At 58.6% G+C, this 21,403-nt stretch overlaps 3 protein-coding genes across 14 annotated transcripts; all 3 read right to left on the reverse strand.

Annotated features, from left to right (window-relative positions):
* Positions 1–268: 268 nt before the first annotated feature.
* Positions 269–5,944, reverse strand: ENTREP3 (endosomal transmembrane epsin interactor 3). Of its 5 annotated transcripts, none has more exons than XM_045876571.3 (12): positions 5,147–5,944; positions 4,891–4,947; positions 4,581–4,691; positions 4,367–4,486; positions 4,116–4,223; positions 3,438–3,613; positions 3,209–3,308; positions 2,819–2,888; positions 2,095–2,652; positions 1,455–1,523; positions 1,105–1,325; positions 269–1,013 (listed from the first exon to the last, which is right to left on the reverse strand). In XM_045876571.3, exons 1-12 carry the CDS (start codon positions 5,369–5,371, stop codon positions 840–842), a joined length of 1,989 nt encoding a protein of 662 aa, XP_045732527.1. In that variant the 5' UTR covers positions 5,372–5,944; the 3' UTR covers positions 269–839. The 5 variants fall into 5 exon arrangements, with proteins under 5 accessions (XP_045732527.1, XP_045732525.1, XP_045732526.1 ...); XM_045876569.3 differs by having other exon boundaries at positions 1,105–1,358; positions 5,147–5,942; XM_045876570.3 differs by having other exon boundaries at positions 1,105–1,358; positions 3,438–3,610; positions 5,147–5,941.
* A 468-nt stretch (positions 5,945–6,412) lies between these two features.
* Positions 6,413–10,673, reverse strand: SCAMP3 (secretory carrier membrane protein 3). Of its 3 annotated transcripts, XM_045876578.3 has the most exons (9): positions 10,429–10,664; positions 10,024–10,101; positions 9,281–9,403; positions 9,079–9,199; positions 8,517–8,645; positions 7,912–8,071; positions 7,708–7,809; positions 7,082–7,199; positions 6,413–6,867 (listed from the first exon to the last, which is right to left on the reverse strand). In XM_045876578.3, exons 1-9 carry the CDS (start codon positions 10,492–10,494, stop codon positions 6,721–6,723), a joined length of 1,044 nt encoding a protein of 347 aa, XP_045732534.1. In that variant the 5' UTR covers positions 10,495–10,664; the 3' UTR covers positions 6,413–6,720. The 3 variants fall into 3 exon arrangements, with proteins under 3 accessions (XP_045732534.1, XP_064449746.1, XP_064449747.1); XM_064593676.1 differs by lacking the exon at positions 7,082–7,199 and having other exon boundaries at positions 10,429–10,668; XM_064593677.1 differs by lacking the exons at positions 7,082–7,199; positions 9,079–9,199 and having other exon boundaries at positions 8,517–8,583; positions 10,429–10,673.
* A 402-nt stretch (positions 10,674–11,075) lies between these two features.
* Positions 11,076–19,984, reverse strand: CLK2 (CDC like kinase 2). Of its 6 annotated transcripts, none has more exons than XM_064593673.1 (13): positions 19,717–19,984; positions 17,751–17,920; positions 16,832–17,060; positions 16,079–16,166; positions 15,661–15,727; positions 15,368–15,484; positions 14,401–14,567; positions 13,552–13,646; positions 12,894–13,023; positions 12,700–12,782; positions 12,461–12,540; positions 12,190–12,253; positions 11,076–11,608 (listed from the first exon to the last, which is right to left on the reverse strand). In XM_064593673.1, the coding sequence occupies exons 2-13, from the start codon at positions 17,918–17,920 to the stop codon at positions 11,423–11,425; spliced, it is 1,476 nt and encodes a 491-aa protein (XP_064449743.1). In that variant the 5' UTR covers positions 19,717–19,984; the 3' UTR covers positions 11,076–11,422. The 6 variants fall into 6 exon arrangements, with proteins under 6 accessions (XP_064449743.1, XP_045732529.1, XP_045732530.1 ...); XM_045876573.2 differs by having other exon boundaries at positions 12,163–12,253; positions 19,717–19,976; XM_045876574.2 differs by having other exon boundaries at positions 12,163–12,253; positions 16,079–16,163; positions 19,717–19,975.
* Between the last annotated feature and the right edge of the window lie 1,419 nt (positions 19,985–21,403).

Raw genomic sequence — 21,403 nt, forward strand, 5'->3', positions numbered from 1 at the left:
TCAAGTGACATGCAGGCCGAGAAATGGCCATTGGGGCTTTTACCTTTTTTGGTTACTGAACACTTTTAAAGGGGCAGTGCCTAGGGAGGGGGGGGGATGGAGCCTGATGGGAGTGTTCTAAGAAGAGGAGGAAACGCAGAGAGAAAACATTTTTGCTATGAAAATGAGCAGAGATATAGACGGCTGGAAATAAATGCCTGGAGAGATTTTCTTACCTATGGGAGATACCAGAACAAATTTCCATGGTGACAAAGAATGACCCCGAGGAGAAGGGGGAAAACTGAAATTTACTGAAGGCTTATTTAGTGTATTAAGAGCTTTACAAACATTCATCTTCACAATGTTTTATAGATCAGGCAGTTGAGGTTAAATAATTTGCCCACGGTCATGCAGCTAGAGGTGGCAGATCCGAGAGCCACCCAGATTTCTCGGGCTCTTCATGCCTTACCACCCCATTGCACAGGCACACAGCCCCCTGTGCATAAGCACCGGGACATGCCTTTGCCCTGGCCAGAGTGCCCCTGTCCAGTCAGAGAGCTTGCTCATGCTGGGCTAGGGCTTTATTTTCCTCTTCCGATGCTGTAAGCAGGGGCCTCTCCCCACGCCAGCCTGAACACCCAAATACCCATGCAGCACAGGACAGGAGCCCTCCCAGTCCCGAGGGGCAGCAGCAAGCAGGAGGAGCTCCCAGAGGTAGGAGGCAAAGGGATACTTCTGGGGGTGTTCAGCGGGTTTCTTTTTGTGTCAGCCAGTGCATGGGGTGCTGGTTGGTCCCAACCAGCTGGTGCCTATGGCCCCAGCATTCATCTGGAGCTGTTCAGAGTGGCAAGAAGCCTGGGTCAGAGCCCAGTCTCCCGGCTGCCCCCACTGAGGCTGAGGCTGTGGGGGCGGGTACCACGCTCGAGCCGGCGGCCAGACAGGAGGCGCCGCAGGGAAGAGCCAGAGCTCAGGTCGCCACAGCTTCGAAGGTGGAGGCTCTCTCGGCCTGGCCGGCCCCATGGGCTCCGAGGCACCTAGAGGCGGGCACAGGACAGGGCATCAGTGTGGCTCAGCCCGAAGCTCCAGGCTTTCCTGGTTATCTTCCCAGACTCCCCTAACTCCTACCTGCTTAAGCCCATGGGCCCCATTCCCACTGGGGTCTGGGGCCTTCTTGGACATCTGGAAGAAACGAGTGACCAAGCCTCGGCCCGGCCAGCTGCTCTTCAGGTCTCCCAGGGAGTGGGCAGGTGCTGGGCCCGAGGGCAGGGGGACCTTTTGAAAGGTGGGCACGGGGCGCCGTTTCTCAGCTGAGCGGGCACGTAGCAATTTGGGCGAAGGGCAGCGGGCTAGACGGAAGAGGCAGGCTTCAGAGCAGAGCCCTGGAGACAGAGAAGGTGGGAAGGGAGGTGCACGGAGGGCCAGGCAAAACTCCCATAACCGCCTCCCTCCACCTCGGTACCAATCACACGCCTGACCTGTATCTGCAGAGGAAACGGAAGCAGCTTCTTCCTCGAGCGCTTTGGTATAAAGGTCCCTGAAGTCAGCTGGGGAGGAGAGGGAGGGACTGGAAGGGCCCAGTGGACACGCCCTCCAGGAGAGACTCAAGCCCAGAGGAGCTTTCCCAGCCCCCACACTCCACACTCCACCCTCAACCGAGCGGGCATCCCCTCTGCCTCTGTCTGCCAGAAACCCGATGGTAGAGCCCAGCTAGACAGGGACTAAGGCGGTCTGGTTGGTGGCTGCATCCCCCCCAGTCCCCCCAGTACTTGGCACACAAGGCCAGTGCTAAGATTCTATCGCATCACCTCATTCATCAGTAACTCGAGCACCTGGGCCCAGGGGCCGCTACTGCGCCCCATGAACAGGCGGGAAGCCGAGGCTTGGAGAGGGTGGGTAACTAGCCCCAGCTGGGAGCTGTGGAGTTTGGTTTTAGCCCTTCAGCTACTGATGGTGGGTTTTTAGGAGGTGAGCACTCAGAAGTGTCTACTGCAGGAGTGAACTCACCCCTTCTTCCTCCTTGGGGATCTCCACGGTGTCCTAAATCCTGGCGGGCACCCCTGGCCCTCTAACTCCCCTGCCTGTGCGCTCCTGAACTTTGGGCGGGGGGATGCTCACCGGTGTCGCTGGAGGTGATGATGCCTGGGTCACTGTGGGACCGCGGCAGCTGCAGCGGTGGTCGGGGAGCCGGATGAGGAGGCCGGTGCCCCGGGGGGGTGAGGGAACCTGAGCTGTCGCTGAAGCGGCGAGTGGGGGCGCAGGCGGGAGGGGCCGCAGCGGGCCGGCCGCCTCCCCGGCTGCCTCCCCGGGGGACCCGCCGCCTCAGCTCGGGGAAGCAGGGTCCCACCCAGGGCGGCCAGCCCTCCAGCCGGTGGCAGCTGCGGGCGGCCGTGGGGGCCCCCAGCGGGGGTGGGGCCTCGGGGGCCGAGCAGGAATAGGAGCGGGCGGCCCTCGGGGGTCGCCGCGGCAGGGGGCTGTCCTCAAAGGGGCCGCGCAGGCCGCAGTCCAGGCTGAGGCAGTAGCCGGCGCGGCTGCGCTGAATGGAGCGGAAGAGCACGTAGTCGACGGAGCGCACGGAGCCCTGCAGCTCCAGCAGGCACGAGTCCTCCGACGGGCTCGAGCCCCCAGGGAGGTCACCGATGGCCGACAGCACCAGAGACCCGCTGTCCATGGACACTGTGGGCGGCAGGGGGGCGTGGGGGGGGCACCAGTCTTTTCGCAGCCCCTCGGCGGCCACGCTGCCTCCAGAGCGGCCTCAGAGGAGGCAGGTCAAGTCCAGCGCCCCGCCCAGCTCTGCTCTCGGAGGCAGCCCAGCCCTTGCCCCCCTCCCCATTTTGCTCACCGTCTACAATGGAGGCCACCCGCTCACAGATGCAGGAGCCATCGTGAAGCTGAGGATCAAACAGAGTGGCCTGCAGAAAACGCGAGCGTCAGGGGGCCAGCCCGACAGGCTAATGTGGCCACCCCATGTGCTGTGTGCTGGACAGAGCTCTGAAGACCTAGCTTTCAGTCCAGCTTTGCCACCCTGTGCAGGCCAGTTATGTGGGCCTCAGTTTCCACATCTGTAAAATAGAAATAATAGTCCCCCCCACCCCCACCCCCGGGCTCTAGGGAAGACCAGGTGCCACAAAGACTGTGAGGACTACTGTTTTCTTTGTCCAGTGACAGCAGCTCCCTCAGCTTTTCAGGCTCTCTCGCCAGCTCCCCAGGCCACACCGAGCCCTGCTCTCACCTGGCTGTCTCCTCGTAGCCCCATGACGGCCTCATAAGAAGGGGGGCAATCCGTAGGGTACGAGGGCACCGGACTGTCCATGGAGCCATTGTAGGTGATGCTGGCAGGATGAGGGAGAGGTAAGAGCCTGGAAGAGCACTCCTACTCCACAGAGCTCCTTCCCCAGCAATCCAGGCTGCAGCCCTGGCCCCCTGCTCAGTTTCCCCAGCAGGACTCCACCAGGCCTCACCTCTGTGCATCTGTTTCTGAGCTGCAGGTGTACTCTGGGGGATAGTAGGGCGGAGGGGGCACCGGTGGTACGAATTCCTCCAAGTCCAGCATGGTGTGTAGGAGAGGAGCTGGGGGTGACGACGTACAGCCCAGAGGCCCCAGGGGGCCTGAGACTGAGCGCTCAGGGGCCAGCTGCTGGGGAGCAAGCAGATCGGCAGGCCTGGTTTCTGGGAATGCAGCTCCTAGGCTCCCAGACTCCTCCACGTTCTCCTGGTCCTGCCTCCTCCCTCAGCCAGAACCAGCTCCTCTTCTCTCTCTGCCCCAATCATCCAGAAAGTCCTCCACTTATGGCCCCATCTACATCCAGAATTGCCACCCGTTCTCTGCCCCCACTAGAACATCAACCCTTCACCCTCGTCCCCACCTAGGATCTTCTGGACTTCACCCAACTTGTAGTCCCATTTAATGTCCGCTCTCTGGGCTAAGATCACATATTTCTCTCGCTCCCCCCACTTCCCCTCCTCATCCTTCCGTGAACCCCCCTAAACATCCCTACACTAGATGTGGCTAATACATGACCCACAGCCCCTGAGGCTCAGAGCCAGCGCCGCAGCCACCATCCCCTCAAGCCCAGTCCGGGCACACACACCCCTGCCCCGCATCACACCTGCTTGGCTGGCCCTGGCCCGCCTCTCACCGTGTGCACGAGATCCAGGGAGAAGATCTGGATGCAGCAGACAATAGCAGAGAGGGTGCAGATGATGGCGGCACAAATGGTGAGCCCACAGACGCTGAACAGCAGGTTCTGAAAGCCAGAGAGGAAGAGGGATGTGAGCGGGGTCTGGGGAGGGGTGAATCCCACAAGTTCTGGGCCTGTGAGGACTCCAGAAGGGGAGGCAAAGGTGAAAACCAGGGAGATGGTGGGGGAGAAAGGAATGGCTCGCTCACCTTGAGGGCTCCTCGGGCTTCGTCACAGGTGGAGTTAGGGGCAACTTTCAGTTCCTGCCCTGACTCTGGACAGGGCCGGAGCAGGGGGACGGAGGGGCAGCACACACAGACCTTTCCTTCCTGAGTGGCAGAGGGGAGGGCGAAGTCAGGACAAACCCGGTGTCCCGCACACTCCGCCCAGCAGTTCTTTCCGGCCCTCCCTCCTCAGTCTCACCATGGAGCAGTCTTGGAAGTCTCGGGCCAGCTGAGCATTCTTACAGGAGAGAACAGAGCCAGCCATGCTGAGCATGACACAGAGCACCGAAAGCAGGGAGAAGAAGGAGATCTGGGGGAAGCAAGTGCACACTCAGGGCGGGGGGCCCTCAGGGGTACCCTCTACCACGGATGGGGCCCCCTTCACACACATCCATGCCTGCCTGGCATGAACTGCACCGCCAGTCCCCCCCCTCCTCGGGGGCACATGCGGGCATACCCTCAGGTGCTGGGCACCTGCCTCCCAGTGGGCACCAGACCCTAACACCTACCACTAAAGTGAATGGCCGCTTCCAAGACACAACGCCAACCACCCCGGAGAATGCCAGCTGGGGACAGAGTGGGCACAGGCTCAGCCTGGCAAGGGGGAGGCACATGAGTGAGCCCCTCACCACAGGGTGTGCCCAGCCCTGTAAGAAGACAGCCGCCCAGAAGAGGGAGGAGAGGCCAGCATTTGGACTGGCAGCTAGTGTGGAGGGGTGGGGCCCCAGGAGCCTACCCCACCCAAGGCCTGTGCACCCAACTCACCGAGAATCCAGCCCAAGATGGGCAGGACCTCTTGATGCTCTCAGTGGTGGTGACAGAGGAGGCCACCATGCTGAAGGTGACCACCAGGACGCCCAGGAGCACCTGGGCCAGCCCCAGCGTGAGCAAGGCCTGCAGCCAGGGTCGGTGGAGGCGGAGGTGGGTAAGGCCCCGGGTGCTGGGTCGGCTGGTCAGCGAGCGGCTGGAGTCAGTGGGCGAGGGCATCATGCCTGCTGCCCGGTTGCCTGCGCCTCGCTCGGCCTCCACTGGCGCTTGGGAGCATCTCAGAGGCGCCCAAGGCCCCGTCCTCCCTCCTCTCCACCCTCTTTGCTCTAGAGCCCACCGCCCGGATGGGTCCCCTGGGGCATGGCCCAGGGCCTCCAGCTGGGCGGGGGCCCAAGGGAGGGGCGTCGCGGAGGGGTCGCGGGGGGCTCCCTCCCCACCGCGGGCACCGGACGGGCACCGTGCCCGGGACGGCGATGAGGACGTAGGGGCGCCGGCTCATCGCATCTCCCTGGAGAACAGGGGTGCCGAGAAGGGCAGGTCCAGGCGTGAGGAGAGGCCGCGGTCGAGAACCCCGGGAAGGGCGGGGAGGATAAAGGCGAGGAGGGTGGGAGGAAGAGGGGAGGGGTCCTGGGGTCCGAGACCTTCTGGCGGGGAGAAGCCGGGGCGCCACCGGCTGCGGGGCCGCCCTCCCCGCTCTCCCGCGACACGCTGCGCTCCCCAGCTTGGGCGGCAGCAGGTCCTGCCCAGCGCCGGGGGCGGGGCGGGGCGGGGGCGGGGCTGCGCGGTGCACCCCGGGAGCCGGCGTCGGCCCGCGGGCCCGGTGCAGAGGGGCGGGGCGGGGCGGGGCGGGGCTGCGCGGGGCACCCCGGGAGCCGGCGTCGGCCCGCGGGCCCGGTGCAGAGGGGGCGGGGGCGGGGCGGGGGCGGGGCGGGGCTGCGCGGGGCACCCCGGGAGCCGGCGTCGGCCCGCGGGCCCGGCGCAGAGTAGGGGCTCGGCCGGCCTCCCCGGGCCAGGGGCCCGACCCCAGCCCCGCCCAGCCTCTGGGGCCCGGGGCCCGCTGCGTCCCCAGCAGAGGCGGCGCCGCCTTCCCGGTCAGTAGCGGAGCCGCGCAGCTCCGCCGCCCCGCCCTCGGCAGCTCCTGCTGGCTCCGCAGCCCTGCCCGACCTTCCCCCCGGGTTCCCATTCTGCTTCCGCTCCAGTCCCCGCCACACTCCCTTTCTCTTCCAAAGGCCGGGTTCCTAGTAAAAATTCCGGAAACGGGGATTGGAGTTCCAGTTCCGCTTTCTTTTTATTTAAATAACCGAAACAACAGTCTTGGCACAGCAGAGAGAAGCTGGGTGGGGTTTGTAAGAGGTGGCAGTAGTGTGGCCTAATTGGGGGGTGGCGGGGGAAGCGAGCCTGGGTCACAGCGGGCTCCCCGCACCCCTGGGCAGGGTCAGCAGTCATGGCTGCGGGACTGGGGGCGCCAGAGAGAAGACCCCGAGTAGTGGGGTCTCACCGAGTCCGAGACGTCAGGGACGGGGGCTAAGTGAGCTCCCCCGGCGGCAGGGCCGGGGCATCCCCGCCGGGGGTCACGGGGCTCGGAAGGCATTTTCGGCAGCCCCAGCGGCTGCGTTGGCAGCGGCGGTTCGCACGGCGGGGTTGGAGAAGACCCCAGCGGCAAATTCTTGCTGGGCCTTCTGAAAGCTGGCCCCCGTGCGACGGTACAGGGAGTGGATCTGCAAGCAGATGGCAGAGATTATCGGCGGGCGCCGGGACCCCACCGCCGCCCCATCACCCGCTCACTGCGGCTCGGGCTTTTCCTTCGTGGCTCCCCCCCACCCCAGAAGTCCAGGAGCTGAGCGCCCGCCCAGCGGCCGGGCGAACGACCCCCCAGGCCCCCCGGGGCCATGACGTCACGCTTCTGGCCCCGCCTCCCGCACAGCCCCTCACCCGCTTGAGCATCACAATTCCCAGCACGGCGATGGCGGTGAAGAACAGGGCGACCAGCAGCATGAGCACAGCCACAGCCTTGTTGGCCTTCACCACCACCAGAGCGGAGATCCAGCCACTGCCAGAAAGGAGGGCACGCGGCAGTGAGGACGGGCCGCTCTCCACCGGTTGGCAAGCGGGCCCTATTCCCACCCATCCCACCAGGGGTCGCGGCCCCGTCAGTCTGGCGGCTTCCCAAGTACCACAATTCCAAACCATATCCGCCCTCATCAAAGTTTGATTCCAGCTTCCGAGCAATTAGCTCCTAGCTCTCCACGCCCTCCCAAGACATCCTCAGCCCAACAGACCTTTCTGTTGAGGAGTCTCCATCCCCGCTTCAGAAGTGCTCACGGGTGCTTTCTTCAGGAAGCCCTCTCAGATTGACCACATGTACTTTTCCTCCCCCAAACCTAGGCCTGTCTAGAGTTCTGACTGGGCTCTCTCCATCCGGGAAGGGGGTCCAGTTTCTTTCATTAAACAAGCACCTTTCCTTCTTTTGAGCAACTCCTACCCCAGTACCTAGTGCTGACTTGGTCTAGAAGAACGAGGGAAGGGGGTGGGTGGGGGTGGCGGGTAGCCTCACGGACCTGAACCCCCAACCTGGGATGCCAATGGCCTGGAGGACAAAGAGCACATCCTGGACGAAGAAAATGAAGAAGAAGATGAAGAAATTGAATGAACTGTCACTCCTGCGGGCAGGAAAAGTGGGGAGAGCGAGAGAAGAATGAGGGTGGGAGCAGCAGATGTGGGGCCCATCCCAAGTTCTCCACCACCCCCACCCCTCAACTTACCGGAAAGCCTTATACATGGGGCGGTACCAGCACACAAAGGAGCAGGGCGTGAAAAGGAGGACCCAGAGGATAGAGAGTCCAAAGCCGGAGCCATTGCTGGTCTCCACACAAAAGCTGGCCAGGCAGGCAAGAAAATTCAGCAGAAGAGCCAGCGTGCTGCCTGAGGGATGGAGGTACAGGACACTGAGTGTGGGCTGCAACAAGAGCTCCTTCCCACAGAAGCCCACCACACAACCCTCCCCAAACGTGGCAGAGTAAGGAAGGGAAGCTTCTGCCTTCACAAAATCCTCAACTCAACAGTGGAGACAGATCTCTATCACACGTGATCACCTTTGCAAAGACGTTTAAAGGCCTCCGAAAACGTTTATGCAGGAGGACAAGAGAAAAGGGAAGAGGACAAGAACATGTGTTTTCTAGAGGGTGGCAGAACAAGTTGTAAATATTATGAAAGGAGTAACCCAGGAAAATTCCTGGAGAAACTAGCCTTAAACTCAAAAGCTGAGCAGAGATGAAATGCTGAGTTCTAGGTGGGTAGGCTCCAGGGCAGGAAAGATGTAAGGTCACTACCTTTACTCTTCCTCCAAAAAAGGCTTCTCACTACTCACACATCCAGAGGTAGTACATGGTGGATACCGTCTTCTGAAATTCTTGGGGGATCTCCATGGAGATGTCCTGGAAAAAGCAGGGCTGGACTGGGCAAAAAGAAGGGACAGGGGGCCAATTGTTCTGTCGAGCTGTAAGGCAGAGAGAGAGCAGGAGGACCCGAGACGTGAGGCAGAGACCAGCAAAGGAATCACCCCTCCCTTCCACCCCAAGTCCTCTCTCCCTCCAACTCGGGGTCCGAGGAGACGAGAGAGAGTAGCAAAACCAGTGCTGATGGTGTTTACTATTATTTACAACTTCTAGGCACTATGCCAAGCACTCTGTATGGAGGACCTTATTTAATTGCCACAAGTCCTGTGAAACATGTACAAATACTACTTTTGTTTTATAAGTAAGGAAACTGAGACACTCAAGATTAAGTAACTTACCTAAGAGCTCATAGGCAGTAAATAACAGCACCCAAATTCAAACTCAGCAATGTGGCTCCATAGCCCACGCTCTTAGGTTCTTTTTGCTCCTTCAAAAGTGTCAAATGCCCCCCGCCCCCGCAAAGAACCCACTTACCAGCTGTGCCCCCCAGGGCAGCATGCTGCAGTTCTCGCTCCCTCCGGTCCAACTCCTCTGCCTTCCGGTTGAGCTCCTCCTGCTTCTTTAGCAGCTCAGCGGTGGCTGCTGCAGCTGAAGCCTGCCCAGTACACGCAGAGGGAGATGGGAGTCCTGGGCCCAGATCTGACCCCCCACTCCCCCATCCCCACACCCTGTTTACCTGGGTGCTGTAGGAGCCATAGTTTTTGGGTTCTGCAGGGCTGAGCTTTCTCGAGGACTGCAAGGAGGGAGCCGAGGGTGGAGGCAATGGGGCAGGGGCAGGAGGCTCATAGGCTGGTGGGGGCTGTTGGTTTTGGAAAAGACTTTAGGGATCACCTAGTCCCTCCCAATGCAGGTACTAGAGTCTGCTTGAGTACCTTTAGATCCAGAACCCATTTCCCAGCCTCCCCCCAGACCCAGAGAGTTGAACCTCTGTCAGAGAACTCTTTCCTAAGCTGCGGCAGCCCTCGTCACCCCCCACATCCTATCCCTTAGTCAGGACTCAAGGCACTCATCTACCGAACCCACCCCCTTCACTTTTTAAAGCTCTTAGCATTTTCTATTCCGTGGGACAAACAGGTCCGGTCCTCCTCATTCCTTGCCCTCTAAATGCATGCCTAAGCATAACTGGTTTTCTCCTCAACTCCTACCAGCCCTATTCTTTCTTTTCTTCAAAGAAGCCTCCCCAGATACAGCTCTGGTTCAGGCGTTGCCAGTCTCCAAGTCCTCCCAGGACTAACGCTTAGAGCTCAAACGGGATCGGTGGCCCTCGTGTCCCCAGAAGGGTTAGGCAAGCCATGGCAGACTGGCCTCTCTCCGGGGGCTAAGATCCTTTGCATGCAGAAAAGTCCCCTGTATCCCGACAGAGTGGGCTTACAGGCACACCCTCCCCCTCCCCGCCATCCTGTGCTCCGAGAATCTCACCTCCCGGGTCTCAAAAGGGTTGTAGACGTCAAGGGTGGCATACTGCGGGCTGGGTCGGTGCTGGATCACAGCTGGGTCCTGTGGGCAGAGCTGGGGCTCAGCTGGCACCTGGGGCCTCTGGGGGGACTCCCTGGAGCCTCTTCTGATGCCTCTGGCTCCAAGCACTGCACGCCGGAGGCCACGCTGCCGCCCCAACTTCTGCCCCCAAGCCTTCACCCCACACTGCTAGCACCAGCTCCTTATAGGGGCAGGGCCCGCCCCCCAGGGTGCTCACTGGTCTGGAGTCACCGTCACCCCCACGTGGCGGCCCTTCCCCGGAACAAATGTCAGGACTGGGAAGACAAGTTAGCCCGTCCAGACCCGCCAAGAGTCCACCAAGCTAGCCAAAGAAGGCCCGCGCGTCACCTGAAAGGGGTTGTCAAGCTCGCCGGGCCCGGCGAAGGGGTTTCCGCCGTCTCCGCTCTGAGCCATGTTTGCAACTGCGACCCGGGCCGCCCCTGCCCTCCACGCCCCTGCGCGGCGGCGGCGGCGGCGGCTCCCGGAGCTCCCTCCGCTCCTCCCGGTCCGCCCGCTCGGCTCTGCACGGATTGGCCGCGAAGGCCGGAAGGGCCCCGAGGATCCCTGCAGCGGCGGCGGCCTGCGCCTGCGCCTCGGCCACAGCCGAGGACGGAAGCGCCCCACGTGACGCAAGGCCCCGCCCACTAACGAACTACAGTTCCCGGCAGGCCCCGCAGCGGGGTCCCGGCCCGCTCTGCCGAGACGTCCTGCCTCCGGCGCGGGCCGCTGACTAGCCTGGGCTCCCGGCCGGTGGCCACCGCAGCCGGACCTTCCCCAATGCTCACCTCGCCGGAGGGAACAGGTGCCTCGGTTCTAACCCGCAGGAAGCACCCCACCCATCACCCCCCCCCCCCGCCAGACAAACGGGGATCCGCGGCCCTCCGGGGGACTCGGGAGGGTAAGATGGACTCCCTTCATCCACAAACTCGGAAGGGCTGCCAATCTCCCTATCCCTCCAGCCCAGCATCCCACACCTCAGACTCCAGGAGTGGGGGTCCGATGAAGCACGTCATTTTTATTTCACAAAGACTGTACAAAATTCCTTATAAAACATGGGCTAGGTGCCACCCGGTTACCTCCTCCTGCCCCCGTCCAACTCCACTGTGAGGGGGCAGGGGAGGACGGGAAGTGTGTGGGGTGAACAGCGTTCTGTACAAGGCTGGGGAGGGAGCAACAGGTACAAGTTCTTCCATATTTACACTATTTCACATATTCACAGGTATACAGGGAGCCAGGAGGAAGGGGCGGGCTCCGGCTCTGTTCTCTTGTATAAAAAAGCACCAGTGTCCTGGACTGGACACCCACTGCTGGAGGAGATGCAGGGGGGCCCAGGGCCTGATCGTCACCGACTGATATCCCGACTGGAGTCCCACAACTTGGTGTTGGGTGGCTCAGCCCGAAGGCGGGCGAAGAAAGGATGCTGAAGGGCTTCACCCAAGGTCAACCGCTTAGCAGGTTCATACTCTAGCATGCTTTCAATCAGATCGAAGAGCTGGTGGTGTTCCTCTGCCTCTGAGGTCAGATACCGCTGGTGGTGGAGGGCAGGAAAAAGGTGAGGAGGCACAATGCCTTACAAGTCCTGCCTTTTTCTTCAAGGCTCTAGCTTTCAACCTTGGAGGACCAAGGCTCTGCCATTTACCAATACTATTACGAATACAGCCTTACCAGGAGCACACCGTCACCAGGATTTCTGATATTACTGTTCTACCTTCCCTCTAGCACAATTACTTCCTTCATACTCTTTGAAAGTTCTATGTGTATATCTTTGTCAATTTCATGAATCTTCTTTAGCTCCTCATTAAAATGTGAGCTCTTCAAAGGTAGTTTATTCTTTTCTGTCTGACTCAAGAATCCAGGACATTGCTTTGCTCTCTGGTTGGCTCAAGAAAGACTTGGCTGTCTAACCTCCTTCCCTCCAAAAACCACTCCCTCTTCTCTCTCTTCTATTGACCAAAGATGTCTTCTTTCAGTTTTCCCCCTTCCTTCCTAACTCTGCTTGTGAAGTGCCTTCCAGGGGCAGAGCACCTTAGGAAGGAAGTGACCTTTGGGCGGTAAGCACTATCTCACCCCTGCCTGGCTCACCCGCAGTGGTTTGCAGTTTTCTCGTACATAGCGCCCAGCTGATGTGTTCTCATCCCAATCCAGGCGACCCCGATAAAAATATTTCTGCTTCCTAGAAAGGAAGGGGAGGTTGAGGGGTCAGGAGGTTCCTTTTGTTGTGGGATACTTCCCTTATTCCCCCATGTGAGAGTAGCTGGAGGGGTGGGGCGCAAGGGGAAGATGTCAAAAAAAAAAAAAAAGAAAATGATGTGAAATAGACCGGTCTTGTGGAGAAAAAGGAAAAGATTTTAAGTCCCCCCCCCACACCCTCAAGGTTCACCTTGTCTTTCGGATCATCCGGGAAGGGATAGGACCCAAGATCCTTTCCATCATGGCTAGATGCTCTCTGTTGTCATGGGTCTGGGAAACAAAGACAGAACTGAGCATGGGACTGAGAACAGGCTGCTGGAGACCAGCTTCCAGGACGATAAGCAATGTGGAGTGAGCAGGCAGGTCCTCAGCAGACAAGGAAACCAGGTAGAATGCCAGGTTGGCTATAGAAGACACCCCACCCCTTACCTGGAACAGCGTGAAGCCAACATAATACTCGAAGATGATGCAGCCTATGCTCCACACATCACAAGGCTGTGACCAGCCCAACTCTGGAGGGAGCAGGAGGGACAAGGTGTTATGATGCTTAGGGGGCCCTCCCCTCCCCACCACCCACGCTCACATACTTGGACAACCTTGTTCCCCCACTCGCTCCCGCTTACCAAGGATGACCTCCGGTGCCCGGTAATGGCGAGTGGACACAATGGTACTATGGTGTTCGTGGTCAAAGGTGGCACTGCCGAAGTCCACCACCCGCACAGCTGTGCTCTTCACGCTGCGTTCATCTCGTTTCTAGGAGCAGAGCAGGAAGACAATGGACCCCAGCCACCCTGGACCAAGACTCTTACCACTATTCTCTAAAGTGCTTTCAGGCCTTAAAAAAAGCACCTCGACCTGCTTGCTCCCATAACGCACTGGAGAATCCGCTTTACAGCATCCCCCGTATCCTGCAGATATTTAGGAGTGGGAAAGGATTAAGGAATGATCATGGCATAGCATGCAAGTCCCTGTGCATCTGGACTTTTTCCAAGTGACTGGTATACAGCGTTTCTGAAAATAGGTCAAGAGAACTGAGCTTCCCTTACGGAGAAGAAAGTCCAAACCAAGTATCTTAGAAGCATTTGCACTCTATTGGAAAGTTATCTGAGGTCCTCCTTAAAAGTTCTCTTCCAATTTAAGTCTTCTTCAACCTCTCCCCTTCAATCTACTCTGGTATTCTGGTTTACTCAGAGCCAGACCGGGAGAGAATATGGGAGAAAGCGAAAGGGAGGAAAGGGGCTACAAGAAAGGAAAAGTGGCATGGCTGCCTGTCCCTCTTACCTTCTCTAGATTGTAGGTGAGCTCATAGTCTGAATTCACAAACAGAATATTTTCAGGCTTGAGGTCCGTATGTGTCAGCTTGTTATCATGGAGGACTGCAGGGGAGAAGGCCAAGTCAAGGTTGGTCCAGGTGGCCAGGGCTAACGGACACCAGTGACCCCAAGTCTGGTCACCTGGCTCAAAGCTGGTGAGGAGGCAGGTCCAGAATCACTAGGCTGCTCTCTGCTCTACATCCAAATGAAATGCCTGGTCTAAGAAGCCGTACGTTTATCAATGTAAGACACAAACGTAATTCTCAACTGATGTATAAAGAGTCTGCCATGCATTTTTTGTCTTTTGACGTATGTGCTTGACATTCTGTGAATTCAACTCCGTAAGCCTGCATAGTTATGAAAACCCAAGAGGAACCATGTACTTATCTGGCTCCCCTACCTGGCCCCCTTGGTTGCACTCGTCCCTGCTCCCACCTTTGCTGGAAATGGAGAGCATCTCAGCTCAGACAAACATAAACCTCTAGCCTGAGAAGCCTTTTTGTCTCTTTGTGTTTGCAGCCTGACTTAACACTTTCCCAAGGAAGGGAAATGAAGAGAAAAAAGAGGTAATTCAATGCTTTGATTTCAGAAGCTTTCTCTTCCAGCTCCTCTTAGATTTTTGCATGTGGAGTAAGACTCATCAGTGATGCTGAGGACACTGGTCAAGGAGTCAAGTGAGGGAGCTGTCAACGTGACAGTAAGAGAACTGCAGATAATCAAGTTGACAGCTGAGGGGCTCAGCCAGTGTAAACGGACACAGAAGAGGTCCCACAGAGGGAGGGGCTGCCCCAAGTCCACCTCGGCCCACCGCACTCACACTTGACGGCCTGGCACAGCTGGAAGGCCATGTGGCGCACTTGGTGGATGGGGTAGGGCAGGTAGTTGTTGTCTTTGAGGAAATCGAAGGTGCTAAGACCCAGAAGCTCGAAAGAGATGCACATGTGGCCATGGTAGTCAAACCAGTCAAACATCTGCACACAGAGGCTAGAAGAGAGATGGGGGAGGGGGAGGTCTGATGAGCTCCCATCTGCCCACCACCCCTCCAACAAGGAGGGACCGCAAAGCTGTTGATTCCACAGGCTTGTGTAAAAACACGCCAGCTAGCATCACCAACAAAACTCAGTTCAGCAACGGAATGGCCTTTCCGGCAGACCCAAGAAGAGAGATACTACCTGCCGAGCTTCAAACCATTTTCCTGCATCATTTTAAATAGTTAAAACAATTCTACTGGCTGAAGAGTGGGATGCCAGGCTCCAGTATGGATCCTGAATTGTCAAACTGTCATTCCTAAGCCCTGACCCCAGCTCCCACTCCTGAAATTCACTGACCACCAGCCACCAGTGGGCCCATGATTATACCGATTGTCTTCTTGCGTCTTTGTTTAGTGTCCTTATTATACTTTCAGCTTATAAAAGGTCCATGGACAGAAATATTACATACAAATGTCTGGGGCCTCATCAGTACAGAAAGCTCAAATGACTTTTTGATGAAAATGCTAATTCTCAGTCTCAGGGCCATTTCCAGGGCCCAGCTCTCCAGAGGCCACCCTGGGCTGGGGCCAAACTGCAGAGCAATCTCACTGCCCTGGAAACACAGGGAATGGATTACAGCACATCAGACCCTCCCTTCCTGCCCCTACCATTCTACTAGTCTAAGATGATGAACAAAAAATGAATGGATGAGAAGGTCTAGGACTCCCCTGCCTGCCTAACCAAGGCCTGGAAGGTGTTCCTGTGCAGGAGTGGAGCCTCTCACACTCCCCACATACTCCTTTGCTTCCTTACTTCTTATTGTCAGGGTCCTTCTCGTTGATTTTCTCCAGGACATTGATTTCAAGTCGAGCTGCTTCCTTGTACTTTTCTACATTCTTAATGATCTTCAGGGCAACTCGAGCCCCACCCCTGTGGGATGGCAGAAGAGGTTTTTGCTGGGTCGTCAAAACCATCTCAGACTGAATGGGGCTGTCTGGGGATTAAGAAATCCTACCTTTGGCTAATCAGCAAAAAAGCCCCAGATAACGCTCACTACCTCTTTATACTAGCAGGTATGGAACAGGGACAGAGGGGGCTGTAGTTACCTTCGATGGTCGACACACTGTACAACTCGGCCAAAGGTCCCCTCTCCCAAAGTGCTTACAATTTCATCTGAAATGAAAAAGAGCAGGGTCGGGGAGAGGGAGGGAGAGAAGGTGGGGAATGAGCTGAGTAGGAAGAAAAAAGGGTACAGCAACCTGGGGTGAGGAGATGAAGGAAGGGGGAACAGATACAGATGGTCACAGGGGAAGAACACCCCTGCGTGATTCCCACCACCTTTAACCCAGGGGCCATGAGAGCTGGGAGTGGACAGCAGAGGTCAATTCTCAACAGCAACTCAAACCACCCAGATAAACAACACCACTGAGGAAAGGCAAGAGGCTGTGACTTGGGTTGGCTCGGGACGTTAGGATGGCTATGGGACCATTACAGGCTATAGGATTGTTACGATTTGGCTTGTACATCGCTCTTGTAGCCAGTCCCCGACGTGGTAGATGAGGTGGCCCTCAGCGTCGTCCTCTACACTCTTGGCTCTCCGGCTGCTGTGCTGCTGGCGGGGGGCGGGGGGGGTCGGAGCGAGCCAGGTGTCGGAGCGGGGGCCGGAGGGAGGCGGGGTGGGTGGTGGAGGGGTCACCGGTCACAGGCGCCCAGCCAGGGGGGACAGACGATGATGGGGGACAGTGGAAGGGAACACGTCAGATGCAGTAAGGCGGATCGGGGTGAGAAGAGAGAGCGGCGCATAATCCCAAGTCCCCAAACCCAAAACGGGAAAGGGAGAGGAACGGGCAGAGCAGAGAGGTGGTGTTGTCCCCAGTGTCACCCACGACCCCATGCTCCACACAACGCCCTTGCAGACAGGCACAGATCTCCCTCTGCCCCCCAACCAAGCCCACCTGCTGAGGGGGCCATGGAGCCCAGAGCTTGTGGGAAAAAGGCTATTCACAAGCAAGGTCCCCACTAGAGAGCGGAAGCCTCTGGGACACAGGAGCTGCTCCCGACACAGTCAGCCCAGCATGCCGAGGAGGGCGCTGGGGTTCACAAGCACGCTGTGCGCGTCCAGCTCCGGAGCAGACCCCAGGGCCCTCCGGGAGCCGCAGCGCTTGGAGACGGCGACGGACTCTGCCCCGTCGCTCAGCTGAGAACGAGGACACTTGGCACTTACCGGGCTCCCAGGGGGCAGACGGGCGGGGAGAGGAAGGGCCCGGCGGCACTCACCGAGGACGAGCGGCTGAACGTCCGGCTGCGCCGCCTCCGGCGCCGGGGCTTCCTGCGGCTGCCGCGCTGGCTGCGGAAGCTGCTGTCCTCGCGGGGGAACTCGCACGAGTGCCGGAAGCCGGCCTCGCAGCACGCCTCTCCCCGGGCCCGGCTGCAGCCGTTGCGCCTGTAGCTGCCGTAGTACCGCCGCTCGCACGCCCGCCGGTCCGACGAGCGGTCGCCGTAGCTGCTGGGGGACAGCACGCCACTAAGGGCGCCGCCCCGCCGCACGACGGCCGGGCGGCCCTCAGCACCGGGGGCGGGGCAGGACGCCCGCCTCGCGCACTCGGGAGGTCACCGAGGGCCGAGGCCGGAACAGTGAAGTCACGGGGCACAGAGGAGGATCCCCGCGGCCCCGGGTCGCCGCGACCGCGGGAAAGACGGCGCCAGGACGCCTGCTCTGGGGCCTGCTCTCCCCTCTGGCGACACAGCGAAGGGCGCCAAGAGCCATTTCTTTCCTGACTAACTTCCGGTCCTGCTCCGAACTGCCCCCCCCCCCACGCCGCTGTCACTCAAACCTCAGACCTTCGTCCTGTCAGGACAGCAGCTGGCTCTAGACCCCAGTCTTCTGCGCCTCCTCTCCCTGCGCCTGAGACACTCTCCCTTGTCCTCCAGACCAGCCTGGATGGCACGTTCTCTAGAAAAGTCTTCCCGAATTACACATCCCGCCCCCTCCAACCAACGCTGCCGGACGCCCCCTCAGCCCCTGACTGCATTCTTCCTCTATGAGAACCGCCTTAGCACCACAGCGCAAACGGCTTGTGCTGTTAACAGTCCTGACTATCGCCTTACCCCGACCGCTCAGCGTGTAACCAGTAAATCTTGAACACGTAACTGAGTGAGTGACCTTGAACCCAAGTTTCTCCTCCTGAAGCCTCACCTCCGAGAACGGACGTGGTAGCTGTCTTCCCGCCGGCGCCGCCGGGTCCGGTCACTGCTACTTGACCAGGAGCGGCTTCTTCGTCGCTTATGCTTTCGGCTCCGATAGTGCTCATGGTAACTGCCCCGGCTGCCTCGCTCTGAGGAATGGTACCTTCGGGGATGAGGCATCTGGAAGGGAAGGAAAAACAGAAATAGTGGGGAAAAGCTCTGAGTTTTCAGAATTCTGCTCCGAGGCCTAGCTGCTCCAGAGATGCTAAGCTGCTTTCTGCTCTTTTACTTCTACTTCATTTTATGACCTACAACTTCCTTGGTCTTCCTTGTGCTTATAATTTCTCCTTAGTGGAGTGGGGTATGTATCACCTACAAACTCTGGTGGAAAACTCTAGGAACCCTCCCCTCCCCTCAGGCCAGCCCCTTCCTCTCATTGCTCTACTGATTTCCCTCAAACTTGGCTCCAGGAAGAACTTTAGGTCTGGGCCACAGCTCATTACAGGTGGGACTGTGTAACTGATGTCTCAGTTCATCCTTGGCTGGAATCTAAACTACATCTGTGCCATTTCTGAGTTCCTCACAACTGGATAGAATAACATTTTTGTATACATCATGGTAATAAATGTTTTACAATTATTAAGACTGTATCTTTGTCTTCCCAACCAGACCATTCTGTGTCCTGTGGGCAGGAGTCCAGTTTACCAGGCTTCTGCATATAGCAGTACCAAATATAAGCAAGTTCCAGGGATTTGGGTCTGACCTCTTGAACTGTGTTTTTGTGTTTTTTTTTAAGATTTTATTTATTTATTTGACAGAGAGAGACAGCGAGAGAGGGAACACAAGCAGGGGGAGTGGGAGAGGGAGAAGCAGGCTTCTCGCGGAGCAGGGAGCCCGATGTGGGGCTCGATCCCAGGACCCTGGGATCATGACCTGAGCCGAAGGCAGACGCTTAACTGACTGAGCCACCCAGGCGCCCCCCTCTTGAACTGTCTTAATCACCTCTCACATCACTGGCCAAATCCCCCTTAAAAGTTTTTAACACAGGAGGCCCCAAGCTGCAGTCAGCTTCCCATTTGGCCCCTCCCCTCTTGTGCTTAAGAAGTACTGAATAACTGGTTTTTAATTAATATCAGCACTACTTGGCTAAAAGCTGGCCCCCTTCCAGTTAGCTATTTGAACTGCAATAGCATGGTACACAAATACTTTTTTCCTTAAAAGAAAAAACCAAAGAAAAATCACTAGAAAAATAAGTATATGCGAACAAAATGAAATTATATAGGCCCAGGGACAGAAGTCTTACAGTGGGGGGGGATTAGATGTGGAAAGGCTTAATGACTCCAACATCTGGCTTTCATTCTGAGCTTCTGCTTCCCACCTCCTCATATTGAGGAGGAAGATGATCTTTGATTCGGTGCCGCTCTAACAAGGCCACACGCAGGACTCTCCCAGGTAATCCAACCTCGTTGAGCCCAGCCACATCAACATCCCGCCACCAACACACCGCCACCGAAGTTCCTCACAGGCCCTCCCCACCCGAGGCACCTCCAGTTCACCTCTCTCAACTTTAAACCTCCCCCCGCCCTCCTTTCTCACTCCGAAAGCCCAGAACCAACTCCTCGAGTCCAACCCTGCAGTCGCTCCCAGTGACACGGCGGTGTCTTCCTCGTCCCCAGCCTCGGTCCAACTTTGGTGTTCCGCTCCTTCCCATCTCGGGAACCACTCCCATCCCCGCTCCATCGCCCCTTCTGCGACTCCGGCCCCTCCCGAGTTCCCATCGGTCCTCCCGGGCCCACCGAGGGCAGGCCGGCCTTCCTCCTCACCTCCCTCCTCCTCACCTCGGCCGCCTCGCAGGGCTCTACCCTCCTCCTCCCCTCGCGCCCCGCGGCCGGGGCCCCGGCCCCACTCTGCCCCCTCCCGCTCCGCGGTCGCCATCTTTCCGCGCGGCCCCGCGGCCCGCCAGCCCGCGCGCTCACCGTTCTGGCGGCGAGGCCCGTGCGCTTGTCCCACAGGAAGTCCGTGATGGCGGCGGCACTGCGGCCGGAGTCCCGGCACCCCCGCGGCGACGAAGTGCGGCTCCACCCCCCCAACCCGAGACCCTGGGCCCTCCCGCCTCGTTCCCGGGCTCCGCTCCAGTCCCGCCCGCCCCGGCTCCGTCCCCGCCCCCAGGGTCCGCTCGGCGCCGCTCGCACCGCCCCCGCCCGGGGCCCGATCCCAGCTCGGTCTCCGGCTGTGGCCTCTCCGATCCGCCGCCGCCACCGCGAGCGCGCACGCACGCACGCACGTCCCGCGCCACCTCCCAGCGACCCCCCCGGCCCCGCCCCCAGGGCGGCGCGCACGCCGCCGCGTCCTCGCGTAGCTCGCGGGCGCGGCTGGGGGAGCGCCGGGGGCGCGGGGCGCGGGGGCGCGGGGGCGGGAGTTCCTGCGGGCGCTGCCTTCCTTCTCCGTCCTCGGTCTGTGCCTTCCGGAACACTTGTGGGGCTGACTCTGCGAGCTGTGGGGGTTGGAGAGGAACCTGGAAGTTGTCATTTACGGGGCGTCGGCGCTCAGCACACCTTTAGAGGCTTGATGTGAGGTCTGACTCTCCAGCACAGTCTGCGAATATCCAGTTCTTAAAACAGTTTGGCTACCTAGCCACAGCAAAGAGGGGCTCCCCGCTTTTGTGCTGAACAAACGGTATGCACGTGAGGGTCAGGGGTCCGGCCGTCGAGGAGAGGTTGAGAGATGGAGGGACGGAGAAGCAGGTGCTGAAAGAGGGGAGCTCGCGGAGAGCTCGTGTGTTCCGAACTCAGACGCAGTACATGAGAAGCGTAAATCAACTGAACTGGAGGGGGAAAAAAAAAAAGAGGAAAGAGAAGGAGACCTTGAGACAACCTGGATTGAGAAATAGTCACAAAGGGAAAACATAACTTGAGTATGACTGTGTGAAAGTCGGGACCTATCAGAGGGGACAGGGGTGGAGGACAGTTAGATGCAGATTAGATCAGTTAGCCAGAAATGGTTTAGGGAGGGTTCCCTAAAATAGGAGAGGGAGGGTAAGGAAGGGGTTGACAGGAAAGAGTGGAGGGTTCCCTTCCCCTTCCACGAACACCCTACAGGACCGTCCGTTCCTGCAGCAAGCATTTACTGCATGTCCACCACGTGTCCAGCGTTGTGCCAGGTGCAAGGCTCCTGTTCTTCAGAGCCTCCGGGTCTAACAGGAGAGAAAGCCTTGTGACGACAGCTATTAGGGACGCTGTAAGAAAGCTCTAGACTAGACTCTCGCTGGGGAAAGGAGACTTGGAAATGTGTTTCTGGGTTTCCTAGAGGAGATGTCCCGTGAACCAGCTGTCAGAAGGGAATTGGAGAAGAATACCAGGCAGAAAAATATTTGCAAAGGGCTGGGGACAAGACAGAACACAGCATTTCAGCACGATTGGAGGCCTGGCTTTCCAGAGAGGGACTATCAGAAGAGAGGCTGTTGAAATTAGGTCCATGTTGCAGGGCCTCGTATGTGCTTCATAAGGAGCTTAAACGTCATCCTACAGAAGATGGAGAAGTTTGAAGGACATAGCACATTTGACTCAGGCGAGTAACTCTGGCAGACTGTGGGAAAAGAACTGGCCTGAGAGGGTGTAGGGCCCCTTGTAGAGGCCTCTGAAATAATCAAGGTGAAAAAATGCT

The sequence above is a fragment of the Mirounga angustirostris genome, unplaced genomic scaffold, assembly GCF_029215605.1.
Source record: "Mirounga angustirostris isolate CCGP_5_RB_7025 unplaced genomic scaffold, mMirAng1.0.hap1 SCAF_6, whole genome shotgun sequence".
Taxonomy (NCBI): Eukaryota; Metazoa; Chordata; class Mammalia; order Carnivora; family Phocidae; genus Mirounga; species Mirounga angustirostris.